Consider the following 17,830-nt stretch of genomic DNA (forward strand, 5'->3'; position numbering starts at 1 on the left):
TTGCACTCGAGTAATTTATTTTACTTGATTAATAATATGTTGAAGTAGTGCTACTCTTACTTGAGTACAAATTTTTGGCTACTCTGCCCACCTCTGCTGAATCTGAACTACACATGACCATATTCCACTTTAAGATACAGAAGCACTGTGTTGGGTAAATGTTCAACTACATATGAAGCCTGGTGATTCAGAGGTTTTGAAAATCGAAACAATTTTAAAATCCTGTTTTGAACAGGCTTTTATTGTGGAAGTCCCGCCTTCTTTTCCATCCCGGAAGTACTTCCTCGGTGTTGTGGAGGATGTTTTCACGTGGCTTGTTGAACACGTTTCTAACGCTATAAATGTCAAAACAACCATTTTGATCACATTAAATGTCCCGTTTTTCTGTTTAATAATGATAAATGCGGATGAAGTTGCCGAGTTGTGTTACGAGCGTTTCCGCCGGCTGCCCCGGAGAGGGAAGCCCGAGCCGGGCAGAGAGTGGAGCCTGCTGGCCGCTGTGCTCCGCATCACCCGGAGCCCAGACTCGGACTCAGGTCAGAGGGCATCGATAACTGCAGCATGATGGTTTTATTTTTTTATTATTTTATATATATACATTATTACAACTTCTCGTAGAGACAATTACAAACGAGGCAAGGCACTTATGCAAGATTAACAAAAGGTCAAATACAGCTAAATAAAACATTCAGAGAACAACAATTGTAAATAATTTACAGGTTTTGCATCACAAATATGATGCAAAAAAAAAATAGTCAAACATTGACAAATGTCAATGTTTGACTATTTTTTATACATCTCATGGAGGACTAAAACATTTTGCACTCATTTTAAAAACACGTTAAACACGATTTTTATGAATATGGCATTTACCCATAATTATAATAATATCAATCGATGGTTTTATTGTCAGTGGTAATATATATATATATATATATATATATATATATATATATATATATATATATATATATATATATATATATATATATAATTATTATTATTTTTAGTAAGACGCTGCAACACTGTATTTTTACTCATCCAGTTGTATTTTTACTCATTCTTTTCTTTTACTTTAGATTCTTACCACACTTTTCATTTTCTCCTCTTTTCAAATAAATACTTAATAGACCCACAAAAAGCACCACATATGTGAATAAATTGCAATATTAATGTAAAGTTGATCTGTGTTAGTAACTCTACTTAAACCCAGTATATATTATGTAGATTAATTACACACAGTGACAGATTGGACTGATTTCCGTTAATTATGATGATGATTATGGAGTAGCAAACCACCCCATTTGATTTCTCAGAAGCTAAAAGTATTTCATAAAACTAATAAAAGGGGACATATCAGGCTTTTTAACTCTTCTTTTTAATATTGAAATCATTCAGTGTTGCCTATGTAAAGAGGAACTGCAATGCTTTGGTCTGAATTCTTTAACTGAACCCCCACGTCCCCTCTTTTTGCCCCTGTTCTGAGGTGTGTCTTAGAGCAACTTGTTTTGGTGCCGTTTCTTTAAATCTATAACAATGCTTTTAAAAAACGTAGTAGCTTTGAATCCAGCAGGACTTGAAAAGTTAAAGGATTATTTCCATTGTGAAAGCTAAATCCTAAACTCTACCTGTTTTATCAAACTCCTAGTTTGTAAAACTTGTAAAAGTACATGTTATAAGTGCATTTATTACCCAAATATATTGGGCGATCTTAGTATTTGATCAATTTAGAGAGAAAAAGTTGTATTTTTCAGTGTTTGTGTTACAGATCAGAGCCAGCGGAGCGGAAATCTGCTGATTGCCATCTTTAAAACAAAACAAACCTAAACAGCTGGTTTAAAATTTTCGCACAGTCGAGACTCTGTCCCTCTGGTTCAGTATGTATAGACCCTGTGTAAAAGTGTGGATCTTTACCTGATAAACTGAAGTAAATTAAATGTTCTTGTTTTCCAGTGGAGATGGAGGTGGTTTCTCTGGGAACTGGGACTAAGTGTATCGGAAAGGCAGCCATGAGTCCCGCCGGTCTGTATGATCCCTTCAGTTCCTTGCATACATATTTTATTTTGGAAACATTCGCTTTGGACGTTCCTTTAAAGGTATATAGTCACGTTATATGCTTATAAAAAAGATCAAAAACCCTTTGATCATGATAACATAAGGTTATATACACCAAGCCTCCATCCTGATAATGTTTTTATGGTCCTTTTTGTGGATAATAATAGCCCCAGCACCAGGCGCGATTAGCAGACATAAATAGAAGTGGCGCCATCTAGTGACAGTATCACAGAACTATCATAATGCTGGTTTGCCTAATTAATAAATCTAAATGAAATAATGCTGGACTGAGCCTGACCCTCTGCAATTCCTCACATTAAAGCAGCAGCTCGGTGTGATTGTAGACCAACCGTTATTAATTAAATAAAATTATCTACAGCAACTTTAAGAGCCTCATATCAGAACATTTACTCACGTCAGTCAACTCTTCGGTCACATCTGAGCCTCGGCAGATTTAGCGTCCGCTTCAGTGAACACCAACGTTTATACTGTATTCCCAGCTACATTCCAGTCTTTTCCCTCTTTGAATCATATTTTTTTTGCATTTTTTTTTCACTGAATCTAGGACCTTTATTTGTTGTTTCGCTGGGAGATGCTAATAGCCGTTAGCCACTTCCTTGTTTTTACCCTTGCTGCGCATGCACAGTTCTGTACTTCCTCTGTTATTAAAAATAAACACGAAAGGATTTATTTACTAACAGACTGATCAAAAACAAAGCTTAGAACAACTAATACGCCAGCCGGACGTGATAATCTTTTATAAAAACTTTGTATGTAACCAGAGTGAGCTACTGATGTATAAATAAATAAAAAGTCAAATAACGTGGCTCTGCACCTTTAAGATGTCCTCAGCGTCTTGGTCTCCCTTAAGTCTGAATGTGACGCAGTTTAAAGATGAGTCTGCTAGCTGTGGACCAAAAGCATGCTTTGATAAATGATAGAAATGGGTTTTCTTTATTTGCTCAACCAGGTGACGTGCTCAACGACAGCCATGCAGAGGTCATCGCCAGGAGGGGCTGCATCAGGTGAGTGTTTGAGGAGAATTTCCCTCTGGGCTGTCTCCTTGCAGTCGTTTCCTCCCCCGTGGACGCCTGAGCTCTCTGTGGACGGGTTTCCGTGTGCAGGTATCTGATCCAGGAGCTGCACGGAGCCGTGAGCGGTCGCCGCGGCTCGCTATTTCGCCCGGCCGACCAGAGAGGGAAGTGGAGGCTTCAGCCTGGAGTCTCCTTCCTCCTCTTCACCAGCCACACTCCCTGTAAGTCCAGTGTGCTTTACCAGCTACAGTAGGAAGGCGCTAACTGCTTCTTTTTTTTAAAGTTCAGTTCAACTTTATTTATATAGTGCAAATTCACACACTTTACAAAGTCAGTTTCATTAAATCATCCAGATTGGTTTAAATGTTTTCTATCTAAGCGAACCCAGCAGATTGCATCGAGTAATTGACTCTTACTGTCAACTTTTAGGTCATTTAGGATTATCAGATTATTACTTTTGACTAAATACCAGAATAATTAGATTATGTACGGTAAGATTACTTTCCCTTTAAAACGTTTGTTGATGTCATGGCTTTATACGTTTCTGAGATACCCGGAGGCGCGTCGGTGTATTTGTTGTAAACGCACCGCTTCCGCCTGCGACATCCTGGGAAAATCAGAATAAAACAGTTAAAAAAAATGAGTGGATGGCAGACCCAACGACTGCTGCCTGTCTGCAGCAGTCGGAGGCGAGGGCCAAACCACCGCGGGGCGTCCTTCACCCACCCTCACACCAAAGGGGAACTTTTCACCCGTATTTTATTGTTTTTAAAGATAAAAAAATATAACAAACGTTCACAGAACAGCTGGTCAGTTAACATTAATATACATTGTCCTTTTTTTCCCCAAAAATCTTCCTATTTTGCTTGTTATAAAAGTAAGTCTGCGACACTGTCTGTCCAGTTTTTAACCGTAGGGGGTTCTTGTTCGTATCATTTGCGTGTGATTGCTCTTTTTGCTGCTGCCAACAAAATTTTAAATAGGTAAATATCTTTTTTCCGAATCCCTGCTCCCACTACATAACCAAAATATAATGTCAGTGTTGTTCTTCGGGTGCTGTACCCCAGTATCTTCTATAAACGTCTTCTGACCAAAGGGGAACTATGAGCCTAGGGCTGGGCAATAAATCGGTTTAATCAATTCAATTGAATTTACAATTCTTTGAGATTTCATTTCTAGATAATGAGTGAAGTTTTTTTTTGCAATAATACGAAAAACAATTTGATTTATTCATTTACTCATTTTTTTAAGTTAGTTTATAGTTACACCAGTGAGGTGAAGCCTGTTCTCAGCTCATTGCATAAAACCACTAGCAGCAAACATTTAGTCATTTTTTCATTCTTTACTACGGCATCTCGTTTTATAAGCATGTTTCCCAGCTTGCATATAGTTGCACTTTGAATTCAGATCAACTACCAGATGAAATAAAAGCAAGTTTCTTTAAGAATTCTTTAATTCATTTTTGTGGGACGAAAAGAAAAATTGATTAATCAGATTTGGTATAATAAAATCAGCCCTACAGTGAGCCAAGGGAACGGGGAAACTCCCTGCTTAATGACTGCAGGCTGAACCCAGGACCGTCCTGCTGCAAACCAGCAGCTTTGTTACATTTAGAGGAAAAAAGTGGGAATCCAGCAAACCTGAGAGCAGCATCCCAACTGTGAGGTACGGCGGTGGCAGCATCATGTCGTGTGGGTGTAAAGCCCAACTTTAACAGTTCACTTCTAGTCGGACTGGACGATATAGGGAAAAAAAAGCATATCAATAAAATAGAAATCATATTGATCGATGTCGATATTTATCAAGAAATTCACATCATATATTTGAGTGCGCAAATATACAGAACACTGAATTCAAATTTAACTCTTTATTCAACCAAATTTTTACCAAAACTGTAAGCCTTAAAAGAGGAAAAAAGAACGCGTGCTCTCTGAACTCTTTGAAGTGGGCGGAGCTTGGTGACGGAGCGGTCCTGGGTCTGCGTTGTGATTGGTTGGGAGGATGTAATGATTGTAATTAACCTACATGGCTAGAATGCTTAAGGAAGTAATTCTGTTGAACTTTTTATTGAACTTTTTTTCCTATTGAACCACATGTCTATCAATCGATATAAATATTATTGAATTATCGTCCCGCCGTACCTTCTAGTGATCTGTGCTAAAAAAAAACAAGATTTTTTTTTCCTCTCATGTTAAATCTTTAAATTTCTTAAGTTGTCAGAAATTACAATGAAATCTTTAAAGTGATTTTCTCTCACCGTTTTGTAATAATCATATCAGGTGTGATTTAAAAATAACTCATTTAACTCCTCCAGCCCGATCATCGACATCTTCTAGAACGTGTTGAAGAATTTATCTCAGACGTCTCCAGCCAGTTTATCTGGAGGAGACGTTTCACTTATTGCTGCTTCACTGTAAAATCTCTGAGCTGAAGTTGTCTGAGGGTCCTATTTTAGTTTTTAATTTTTCAATCCGCAGGCGGAGACGCTTCCATCATTCCCATGACTGACTCCCAGGCCCAGCCTTGCCCCCCCGTGGCATCTGTGAGCAGCGGTGGAGAGACCGACGGAGGAGGCAACCTGAAAAGGAAAGCAGAGGAACCGGGCGAAGACGGAGCCTTTAAGGCGCCTCGTCTGGAAGAGAAGGAGACAAAGGAAGGAGAAACGGACCGGTTTGAACGCAGGACTCGTCCCGCTGCAGCACCTGATGGAGGCGCGTCGGTTCCCGCAGCAGCGACGGAGCTCAAACCAGGAGGCCCTGAAGACCCGAGGCAGGCAGAAGGTGGACATCCACGGGTCGCAGACGTTCACAGGACGGGCGCCAAGTGTGTCCCAGGCGGCCCGGCCGACCCCCTGCACCCCGGGGCCGGGTACCACAGCACCGGGGTCCTCCGTGTGAAGCCGGGTCGGGGAGAGCCGACCCTGTCCCTGTCCTGCAGCGACAAACTGGCCCGCTGGGGGGTGCTGGGATTCCAGGGTGCTCTGCTGTCTCATTACCTGCAGGGGGCGCTGTATTTCAGCACTGTGGTGGTGGGAAAGTGTCCGTACAGCACAGAGGCCATGCACAGAGCCTTGGTGACCAGGTGGGGGTTTGCTGAAAATATTATCAACTCCGTGAGATGAAGCTTTTGTAGGTCCGCTGCTGGAGAATCTGAGGCCATTTTAATTTTTATGACAGTTTATAGATTCCTCTGTCTTCCTCCTGATCTGGAAACAGTCTGCTGCTCTTATTCAGCACCTGTAGCCACCTCCATTAATACTAATGAAGTGCTTTTCTTTTTATTTATTTGCTCGACATAAAGCTATATCTGAGCATACAGTCCAAATGTCCATCTTTATTTATTCATTAAATATTTGTAATAAAAAAACACTGTAGTTGCACAGAGAAAGAGAGGGAGCTTAATAATTAAATTTGCATTTATTGAGCATTAAGTGTTTTTTTCTAAGATCGAAATGCACGTTTATTGAGGTATGTTAATTTACTAAAAGTAAGTATTTTTAGAATAATATAAATTTTGAAAAAAAAAGTATCAATAGATTAAACGATTGGTTAAATAACCAACAGCTGCAGCTCTATCTATCTATCTATCTATCTATCTATCTATCTAGCTATCTAGCTATCTATCTATCTATCTATCTAGCTATCTATCTATCATTTGCAAGAGATAGACACAGATAGGTAAATATATATATATATATATATATATATATGTATATATATATATATATATATATATATATATCTCAGTTGTGTTAATTTCTGTATTTGTTGTCAGTACAAAACCGTTTTAAAGAAAAATATAAACTTATTTCTACACTTTTTTAAAGCACCTGGTATAAAATAGACTATCTGGGTTTTAAACCGTCAAATAAGAGTGCTAATATATAAATTAGAAAAGCTTGGGCCAGACACTGTTTAAAAGCAGGAAACTGTTTAAAAGCAGGAAACTGGCCATTTAAACTGAAGCCTACCATTTCTGCCGGTAACTAGCACAGAGCATGTGTGTAATTCTCCTTTACTTGCAGGTGCTCCCGCGTGTCTGACCTTCCTGATGGTTTCTCTGTTTGTCCGCCGACGCTGCTGCAGTCCACCCTGGAGTTCCCGTTCAGCCAGAACCAAACCGAGCTCCAACACCGCGGCGCACAGGGACGCATCTCTCCGTGTGGAGCGGGTCAGTTCGTTCTGACCCCAGAAACACAACAGATAAACCTCTACTGACGTTGTCACAGTTTCAGCTTTAGGTTGTCAGGACATCTGCGATTTTAGCGTGTGAAAAACACATTTTCATGATGTGATTTAATTCTACTTTGACACAAATGAATCTCTTTCGCCTTTCAGCCGTGAGCTGGTGTAATGTTGCAGATCAGCCACTAGATGTCACTGCCAACGGCTACAAACATGGCGTCACTAAGAAAGTCCTGGGAACGCCTAAGGCCAGGTACAGGCCTCACATCACCCAGGGTGATCAATACTAATCTGAAATGATCTGTTTGCCGTCATTAAAGACCCTTCCTGAGGTTTGTGTCCATGTTGTTGTTTCCTCAGGTCTCTTCTGTGTAAACTGGAGCTTTTTCACTCGTTCCTGTCTCTCGTGGCGGCCACCGACCCTTCGGCCCTTCCCGACTCTCTCAGGTAACAGACGGGCGTCAGAGCTGTGAGATTTTATTTTATTTTTCTTTAAGTGACGTTATTTGTAGAGAGTTTATTAATATAGACGCCCCTTAAAGGTTTAAATTAATCTCCAGGCATCAGGAAGCGAGTTAAGATAAGACAAGATAAGGCTTTATTGATCTCACATTGGAGAAATTCATGTCACATCGGCTCAGTAATCAGTAGTCAGAGTTAAGTTCACATATTTCAAAATAACCAAATATTTCAAAATAACCCTTCCAAAAATATTTTATTCATATTGATTTTAGTGTTGTTTGTTTATTTTGCTATAAAAGGAACCTCATTTTGCATGTTGCATTAATTTGTTGCTACACCCAGTTAGTAAAATTCAGGGCTTTGACTATAATCTTATTCATGTTGATTTTAAATTCAGCCATGGTTCAGTTCGTTGCAGCACTAAAAAGTAAAGCAGGTCCTTTTGCCTTTGAAATTCAGTATTCACTACTTTTGATTAAATCTTCTGCAGGTTTTTTTTTTTTTTTTTTGCTGGGGCTGTCCCTGTTCACATGCACGCTTCTCTTTGAGTCAGTTTAAAAGCTCCTCAGCAAAGGAGATCCCGAAGTATTTTCTCTGCCTTTAAAAAGAAGAGGAAGCTTTTAGGGAAAAACTCAATAATCTTATGTATTTTATTTGTAGTTACCGGTACGTTCCTTCTCTGAACCAGTCTTCGGATTGGCAGAGGATTGAAATCTATAATACGTCCCCTGAACCAGCGGAAACACAAGTCTCTGCATTGTGTGCACGTTTGAATGCGGTGTGTTCAGGCTCCCATTGTGTGCCGATGGCTGAGACTCCTGGCCAGAGGGGAAACAGAGGTCCTTCTGTTCCTCAGCGTTTCAGCAGATAACCTGATCCGCCTCGTGCTCTGCACAGGTCGCTCGCTGTTCCCCGCCTGAAGAAAAACAAACTGCGGCTCCCAGAAACACGGTTACCCAACCAGCGAGTCACCAGGAAGTTTTCCTCTTTATTAAAAGTTCAAAGAAAGTTGCAGATAAATTATTAATCTGGTTAATGTTGTCCAAACGATCCAGCAGCAGGATAATTATTACAGGAGTCTTAAAAACTGCTGATCTGCTGGTGCCTCTCAGTAAATTAGAACATAATAAGATAATAAGATAATCTTTATTGATCTCACAATGGAGAAATTCACTTGTCCCATCGGCTCAATAATCAAAAGTCAGAAGAAGGAGTTAAACACAGTTATACAGCTATTTACAATTCTATACAATCCTATGTATAAATAGGTTATTGCACATATGTTATTATACACTTTATACATGGTTTATGCACAGGCGTATTGCACAGGTTATAGCACCTTGTATAAATAGCTTATTGCACATAAATTATTACAGTTATTGTTGCAGCTATGGTGCATGGTTGCAGTAATTGCTATAATGGTTACAGTTATAAAGCAGCGAAGTATGATCAGGAAGCAGCAGGAATGAGTGGCCTTTATGTTGACAATAGCTCATTATTGCACGTAGTTACTGCAAAACACTTATTACAGTAATTGTAACAGTTATACAGTTATACGTATAATCCAGAGATTGAATTCACATGAGTTGCGTATTATTGTACGTTAGTTATTACACGTGGCTTATTACGGTTGTGGTTACTATTATATTGCAGCGTTATATAATCTTGTAGCAGCAGGAATGAATGACCTGCGGTAGCGCTCCTTTTTACAGACAGGATGTCTGTAAAAAGGCATCCTGCATCATGCAAAGGTTTATTTATTTCAGTAATTCAAATAAAACCATTAGACACAAAGTGATAAAATGTAAGCAGTTATTTTGGTTAATTCTGGTGAATATAGCTTTTAGATGGTTAGAATAAAGAGAATATTGCATTAAAAGTCAAATGTTCAGTATATGCACCCAGTACCTGGTATTAGCATGAACTACAGCACCAATGCAGATGAGCCTGTGGTTCTGCTCAGGTGCTCAGGAAGTCCAGGTTGCTTTGAATTGTCGGTTCTGGTGTCTCAGCTGGCTGCTGGCCAATCAAGCACAGAACCACTGTGGTCTTTGGACTAACTTCTGGGCCGGTTCCAAGTCCTGCTGGTGAATGAAATCTCAGCATTTCCTCAAAGCTTGTCAGCAGAAGGAAGCATGAAGTGCTTTAAAACTTCCTGTTAGTTGGTTGTGTTGACAGCGGACTTCAGAAAACCCAGTGGACCAGAACCAGCAGGTGACATGGCGCTCCAAACCATCGCTGACCGTGGAAACTTCATGTTAGACTTAAAGCAACGTGTGATTCTCTCCCAAACTCTTGAACTGGCTTTGCTTCAGTCGCCTCAAGCTGTTGCTCCTGCGTCGATTTCTATGACATTTTCTCCTTCCACTAAACTTTCTGTTCATATGCTTGGATATTAACTCTGTGAACACCCATCTTCTTTAGCAACGACCTTGATGAAGGATATCATCCTATAATTGTTTGTTGGCTATAAAATAACATTTCTTTATTAAAAATCGATTTTTACTGGTCCTGTATGCCATAATTCTAACTTTGTAAAGAAACTAAACTTTTTCAATTCAATTAAATTTTATTTATATAGCGCCAATTCATGAGACATGTCATCTCAAGGCACTTTACAAAGTCAAATTCAATCATATTATACAGATTGGTCAAATATTTCCTATATAAGGGAACCAGTTGATTGCATCAAAGTCCCGACGTTGATGCAATCAATGGCTTCTCCATTCACTCCTCCTGAAAGAGCGTAGAGCCACAGGGAGAGTCGTCTGCATTGTCCATGGCTTTGCAGCAATCCCTCATACTGAGCAAGCTTTCTTTGTGTTTTTCTTAGCTTTAATCATAAAAAACTAATAGAATATCATTTAAATATATTACTCTTAGTGTAAAGAAACCATAAATATGATGTTCACTGTGTGAAATAAATTCTTTGTGTGAAGATTGGATTAGATAAAATTAGATTTTTTGATTTCTCAAAGCAATGAAATGATAAAATTGGTAAGAGAGGATGCAAGTTGCTTAAAACAGCTTTTGGGTTCATTAGGGATGTTTGCTGTGAGTTTGTCATGACCGTTTTTAACCCGATGCACTTGAACGTAGCACAGCTCACAAGTCATTGTTTTCAGGAGTGAACAGCTGTTTCAAAATAAGAGACTTTAGCTGCTTTATGCAGAATCAGGTCCCAGATTTACCAGAGGACAGGAATGGATTGTCTGCTCTGAGTGAACCACTGTAGGTATTTATTTCCCCTCCCATTTGGTTCAATTATTGGCGACACAGTACATCTCAGCTTGGGTCTTTCACCATTTTTATTCTACTTCCTGCTAACCAGCTCTAACAAATATTATTCCCTCCTTTAGTCGCAGCTTTATGGGTAATACTTGAAATGTAGGCCAACTCTCTCTTTTCTGTGTCTTGTTCAGGTCAGGAGAGTTGCTCACCTACTGGGACTATAAGCAGGCCTCCCGGCCGTACCAGCAGGCCTGGCAGCAGCTGCGTCAGCAGGCCTTCCCCCTGTGGCCTCGCAGCGACAGAAACCTCCTCCTGTTTCACTGAAAGCCGACTCCGCAGCAGGAATGTCCTCGGCGGGCTCCATGAAAAACCGGCTTTGTTTGCAGCGCGAACTCGGAGGTCACGTTTCGGAAACAACCGCTGACCGGCAGAAAACTCAGATTTTTACCCCTGTGATGGCAGAAAGAGACGTTGTTCGCCAGAGAGCGTTGGTTTCCCCTCGCGGCCTGTTGGCTCAGCTGCTCTGTCGCTCAGGTTTACCCAGCGGGACGCCCGGCTTTGTCCTGCTGTTCAGGGAGGCCGATGTCTGCAGGTCGCCGTCTTTATCTTCATGCTGCGTGTGGCGAGAGCCCTCTGAAAACACAGCTGGGATGGAGCCGCCTGCAAGTCTCAGCTCTCTGCGCTGGCTTTACGACTCTTCCTGGGTTTCTCCCACAGATGGAGCAGTGTGTCGGGTTTTCCTTCTGTTAGTGTTAAACAGCTACATGAAACACGATACTCAGCTGGTTTTCTACCAGATGTAACGGGACGCTCACCTTCTATCAGTTCCTACTTCTGTCTTGTCCTCAGAATATCTTCCCGAAAGTCTTGGGGATCATCTTTTTTTTGTTGTTGTGAAATGTGAGAGCGTGTTGTTGTTCTTTTTGTGTGAACAGTGACCCAGTTTTCCTCTTATTGCTGAATCACCAACACTCACCCCCTTTAACTACCCTGCCAAGAAAGAAAAAACTCTATGCAAAGCATTGCTTCTGTCACAAACCCTTTACATTTCACAATGGTGACCTCCACCGAACTTTAATGTTTAAAGTGCAAAATGAACTGTAGAAAAAAGGAGCAGATTCATGAATAAAAAAATAACACAAATATCCAGTGCATTGGTGTCTAGTTATATGCCACAAAACATTAATTATTTTCATTTTAATCCATCCATCCATTTTATATACCCGCTTATCTGTGCAGGGTGGTGGGGGCTGGTTCCGGTCAGTGGGCGAGAGGCGGGGTGTCGCAGGGCAACATAGAAACAACCATGCTCACACCGCCAAGGGCAATTTATAGTAACCAATTAGCATTAACATGTTTTTGGACTGTGGGAGGAAGCCGGAGTACCCGGAGAGAACCCACGCATGCACAGGGAGAACATGCAAACTCCATGCAGAAAGACCCCAGGCCGAACCCGGGGTTCAAAACCAAGACCTTCTTGCTGCAAGGCAACAGTGCTTCATTTCAATACAATATCAAACAATACAAAGCTGCATTTTTAAATTTTTAGGCTGACTGCATCTGAAACAGGACAAAATTCCTGCGTTCAAACCACTTCTGATTGAGTGCTCCTGTGTAAAGCATTAATTCTTGTTATAAAAAAAGCACAAAGCATGAAACAATAATTGCTTACTTTCAATTGTTCCAATAAATCTCATTTGTGGAGGGAAAGCAGTACTTGCATAATTTATTTTAGATTTTTTTTGAGGCACAGGGTCCATATTTCTGATGGATCAAACCAGTCGTGTTGGATCTCAGTTAAACTTGGAAAACAATTGCAGACACAATGAAACCACGTCAAATATAATAAAAACATCACATTTCTGAACTTTCTAACTCAACACACCTGGGTTGTGTTGTTGTGCAACAGCACTGCTGCCTTTTGAGCATTAGATATGGCATTGTTGGTGCAGAAGAAAACTGAATCAGCACATGGCTATGAGGCTGTGGTTCTGGTCGCGACGGTCTCTGGGTCTGTATCCTCTCCAATGTGAGAGGGAAGAGGTGCATGATGGTCGGTCCAACCTCAAACCCTGGCTTGTTGCTTTCTTGGTTCAAGCGGTGAGCAACAAGCTTTGGAGAGATAAATCTTTAGGTGAGATAGGGGCTTGTATTATCTCCTGGACCGGGTTGGGGTGTTGTACAGTAGTACCAGCAAGTGAGAAGGATCAACTCCTCCTATTGCGCTCACTGTAAGCAGGGAGGAGGAGCAGTACCGGTTTCTCTAAATGCAGCACAATACTATAAATAAAATTATTTGGCTTAATAGGACCATGTCAGATTAGATTGGATTAAAGTTTATTACGCCTGAAAAGGGTAGAGTGCTTCCCAGGGTTGGAGAGGATGTGCTTCCCCAAGTGGAGGAGTTTAAGTATCTTGGGGTCTTGTTCACGAATGAGGGGAAGATGGAGCGGGAGATCGACAGGCGGATTGGTGCAGCGTCTGCTGTGAAGCGGGCGCTGTACCAATCCGTTGTGGTGAAGAGACCATGGAAACTTCACGTTAGACTTCAAGCAACGTGTGATTCTCTCCCAAACTCTTGAACTGGCTCTGCTTCAGTCGTCTCAAGCTGTTGCTCCTGCGTCGTTTTCTATGGCATTTTCTCCTTCCACTAAACTTTCTGTTCATATGCTTGGATATTAACTCTGTGAACACCCGTCTTCTTTAGCAACGACCTTGATGAAGGATATCATCCTATAATTGTGTGTTGGCTATAAAATAGCATTTCTTTATCAAAAATCTATTTTTACTGGTCCTGTATGCCATATTCTAACTTTGTAAAGAAACTAAACTTTGGGTTTTTATTAGCTTTAATCATACAAAAAACTAATAGAATATCATTTAAATATATTACTCTTAGTGTAAAGAAACCATATATATGATGTTCACTGTATGAAATAAATTCTTTGTGTGAAGATTGGATTAGATAAAATTAGATTATTTGATTTCTCAAAGCAATGAAATGATAAAGAGCTGAGCCAAAAGGCGAAGCTCTCGATTTACCGGTCGATCTACGTTCCTACCCTCATCTATGGTCACGAGCTTTGGGTCGTGACCGAAAGAACGAGATCCCGGATACAAGCGGCTGAAATGAGTTTTCTCCGTAGTGTGTCTGGGCTCTCCCTTAGAGATAGGGTGAGGAGCTCAGTCATCCGGGGAGGACTCAGAGTAGAGCCGCTGCTCCTCCACGTCGAGAGGAGCCAGTTGAGGTGGCTCAGGCATCTGGTCAGGATGCCTCCTGGACGCCTCCCTGGTGAGGTGTTCCGGGCACGTCCCACCGGGAGGAGGCCCAGGGGAAGACCCAGGACACGCTGGAGGGACTATGTCTCCCGGCTGGCCTGGGAACGCCTTGGGATTCCTCCTGAGGAGCTGGCCCAAGTGGCTGGGGAGAGGGACGTCTGGGCCTCCCTACTGAAGCTGCTACCCCCGCGACCCGACCCCGGATAAGCGGAAGACGATGGATGGATTAAGTTTATTGTCATTACACGTGTACAGAGCAATGAAATGCAGTTTAACATCTAACCAGTGCCTGTAGCACAGTGTGGTACAGAAAATGCATCTTTTTTATTGTGTATGGACAGTATTTACAGTTAAAAAACCAAGATGAGAGCTCAAGATGACTAATTCTAAACATATTAAGATGGATTTATGAGTTAAATGTAGACAATACACAGGAGCTGTTACATAATTTACAATGAAGGAAAATATAGGCAGATGATAAATTACTTGATATAAATACACAGCATTAAACGGTGCGTAAATAACAAGCAGTGGCTGCTTAATCCGACTAAGCCGGTGTAATATTCAGTACTGTGCAAGTATGCGTGCTGAAAAGTCCAGCAGTGCAATGGTGATGGTCTTTTATTAGAACGAGTTTTCGTGGGTTAGCATGAAAACTTGTGAAGTTTAAAAAGAGTTTGTGAATTGACTGAACAGAATATTAGGTTTATGGCAAGAAATAGGAGGAAATGGAAAAACATCAGAGGTGGCTCCCAAGTCACTGGTCACACGCCCCTGACTTAATTATTTTCTTCTCAAGGTGTGGACGTGTCTCATATCACTATATTCTATCACTTTATTTTATTTTTATTCTCATCAATTTAAACTCCACCAGTCAGCAGTGGTTGGTTCATCATTTCTTCGTCAACACAGACGACAATGCAAAAACCAGAGTGGCTCCATAACGAAGGCTCACACGTTATCTTCAAGTTCATGAAGCTTTTCTTCCATTTTCTTCCTATTGTGGATATTTATATTTATCTCAATTGTTTTATATAATACAATTCCATACTAGCTATTTATTTTGCAGCACAACAGTCGACATCTACTTTACGTTAAGATTCTGTGTAACATAACCTTGTTGCTTTTACCGCGCTGCTGCATTTGGCAGATAGATAATATAAAAACAAGTGGAAATATTTCAGACTTGTTTTTGTAAGAGAGAGTAAACCCCACGCAGAGTTGAGACTCCAGCAGACTCCGGTGGACGGCTCCCATCTGATACCAGCAGGTCAGAACATTGTCGCCTCATAAAATAATAAACAGTAGCAGTAATAGCTGACTAATTATTTCATGGAATATAAGTATGAGAAATAATCAGCCAGCTATTACTGTTTGTTATTAGTCGTTGACATTATTAATATTTATTTTTAAATATGATTAGCATTGCATATTAACACACATAATTGAGTGGAATTACTGACGCTGGACTTTACTGGCATGCAAATACGAGAAGAGTTTCATCATTTATAGAAATGCCGGATGAAACCTTTTATCGTGAAAACACAATAAAGCTAAGTGGCTCGATGGGTTGAGTTGCCTTGCAATTGGAAGATTGTGGGTTTGATTCCAGCTACCCCATCACATGTTGATGTGCCCCTGGGCAAGGCACTTAGCCCCAAGTTGCCTACCCATCTGCATATTGGTGTGCGCGTTAATGAGTGCGATTGGGTGAATGTGGCTCTAGTGTACAGGTTAGCATGATTGGTAAAGTGCTTTATAACTTCAGTCTGTTTACCATAATAAAAGCAAAAATCCAAAGAACTAAGAAGTGATCAGTTAATGATTTTATCGCTGTAAAACGGTTAGGGTTATAATACGTTTCTAATTCTTCCTCCCCTTTTGAATGTATAAATATTACTGTTGTTTTTATTTTATTATTGTTTTGCTTTGTTTTTTTTTAACTCTTATTTGTATTGCAATGTATTTATTCTGTAACGGGGTCATTGTTTGCTTGATATTATAATTGCTGTTGTTTTTATTTCAATTATATCTACATTTTTTTTTCAGCTGGATTTCAGCTTCAGTGAGCCTGAGGCCAAGAACCTCCTCCTCTACCACAGCATGTTTATACGGTAGGCTCATGTTTATTTGCCTGTGTTGGAACTGTCTAAATAATAGTGGAAATGCAAGTGTTATCAACGGCATTTAGTCTAAAATCTAAATTTTCATGTTTAAGTAATTGTTGTGTGAGAAATCTACACGTAGCCACTGTTAACCACCACGCTTACTTTAATATTAGAATATCCACCTATGTTCAGCGGGCACTTTATTCTTCTTCTTACTAAAGAATTTTACTTATTTTTTAAACGGAAAAAGTTTGCTGGTCAAAAGATTCATATTTCAAATTACGTTTATTTTCATTTTAGACACTTTTGTTAAAAAGGTTTCTAATATATTTCATTGATCTCCTTTATGTTTGAGCTTTACATGCTAAAAATATTTCTACTTAATGAACCCTGTTATAAAGATGAGTTGTTGTGAATGAGAGACAGAAAGAGATGCATCCGGGTTATTAAAATAGCAGAGAAAGCCCTTTAGATACCAGATTACAGGTACAATATATTTTCCTTTATTCACAAATGGACGCCCCTTATAAAGCTTTGCCCACCCTCTGAACATCCCTGGCATAAAGGCGTAGCTCGGCCACACGGTACCTACATACCTGCTTCTGTCCGGTCCTGTCATAGAATTCGTATCATGAGTGTTATTTGGATTTATCAGGAGCTTGACTTATATTTAAAACCTGCTGTGTATGGAGGGAGGGACTGCAAAAACAGATCTAAAAATAAGTAAAATGTTCTTAAAGTTAGTGTTTTAATCCTTGATTTGAGCAGGTAAATAAGATTATCTGCCAACAGAATGAGTATTTCTACCCCTAAAATAAGACAATTAGACATCCTGCACTTAAAATAAGCAGATGGAGATGCATTGTTCCTATTTTAAGTGCCAAAATCTTATTCCATTGGCAAATCATCTTATTTACCTGCTCAAATCAAGGACAAATACACTCATTTTAAAGAATATATGACTTATTTCTAGTTCCGATTTTGCAGTGTGGTGACCTATCCGGGGAGTACCCTGCGTCTTCCACCCACTGCCTGTTAGAGATAAAGGTAGGTATAGACAATGGATGGATGTGTACAGAGCCTCAAGGTCCTACAGACGCAGTTCTAGTTAGGAAAATCTAATTTTTTAATAAACATGAAGTCGCCTGTCTGAAAGCTGAATCTTGGCCCAAACTGGGTCACAACCAGGACAATGATCCCAACCATTGCAGCCGCTCTGCAACAAAAAGAGAATAATAAAGGTGTTGCAGTGGTCTAGTCAAAGTCCAGACCTGCAGCTGATAGATGCTGCGGTGCAATCAAGTGTCTGCAAACTTTTAATGAGCTAAATTCTGCCCAGTGATGTAAGAATCTGATAAGAGTTGCCCAAGTAAGCTGTTAGTTCACGGTAATAACTCACTATGAACATTACGTTGATTTAGAAACATCGCATTCATACAGGCATGCTTTAAATAAGAAAGACAGACTTTAGATTCAG

The 17,830-nt window shown here is 40.3% G+C and overlaps 1 protein-coding gene across 1 annotated transcript; it reads left to right on the plus strand.

Annotated features, from left to right (window-relative positions):
• Positions 1–275: 275 nt before the first annotated feature.
• adat1 (adenosine deaminase tRNA specific 1) lies at positions 276–12,109 on the plus strand. Its single transcript, XM_012867437.3, has 9 exons — positions 276–536; positions 1,954–2,022; positions 3,026–3,080; positions 3,180–3,310; positions 5,567–6,170; positions 7,114–7,259; positions 7,427–7,526; positions 7,634–7,720; positions 11,158–12,109. Exons 1-9 carry the CDS (start codon positions 395–397, stop codon positions 11,288–11,290), a joined length of 1,467 nt encoding a protein of 488 aa, XP_012722891.3. The 5' UTR covers positions 276–394; the 3' UTR covers positions 11,291–12,109.
• Positions 12,110–17,830: the final 5,721 nt, after the last annotated feature.

This window comes from Fundulus heteroclitus, chromosome 2 (assembly GCF_011125445.2).
Source record: "Fundulus heteroclitus isolate FHET01 chromosome 2, MU-UCD_Fhet_4.1, whole genome shotgun sequence".
NCBI lineage: Eukaryota > Metazoa > Chordata > Actinopteri > Cyprinodontiformes > Fundulidae > Fundulus > Fundulus heteroclitus.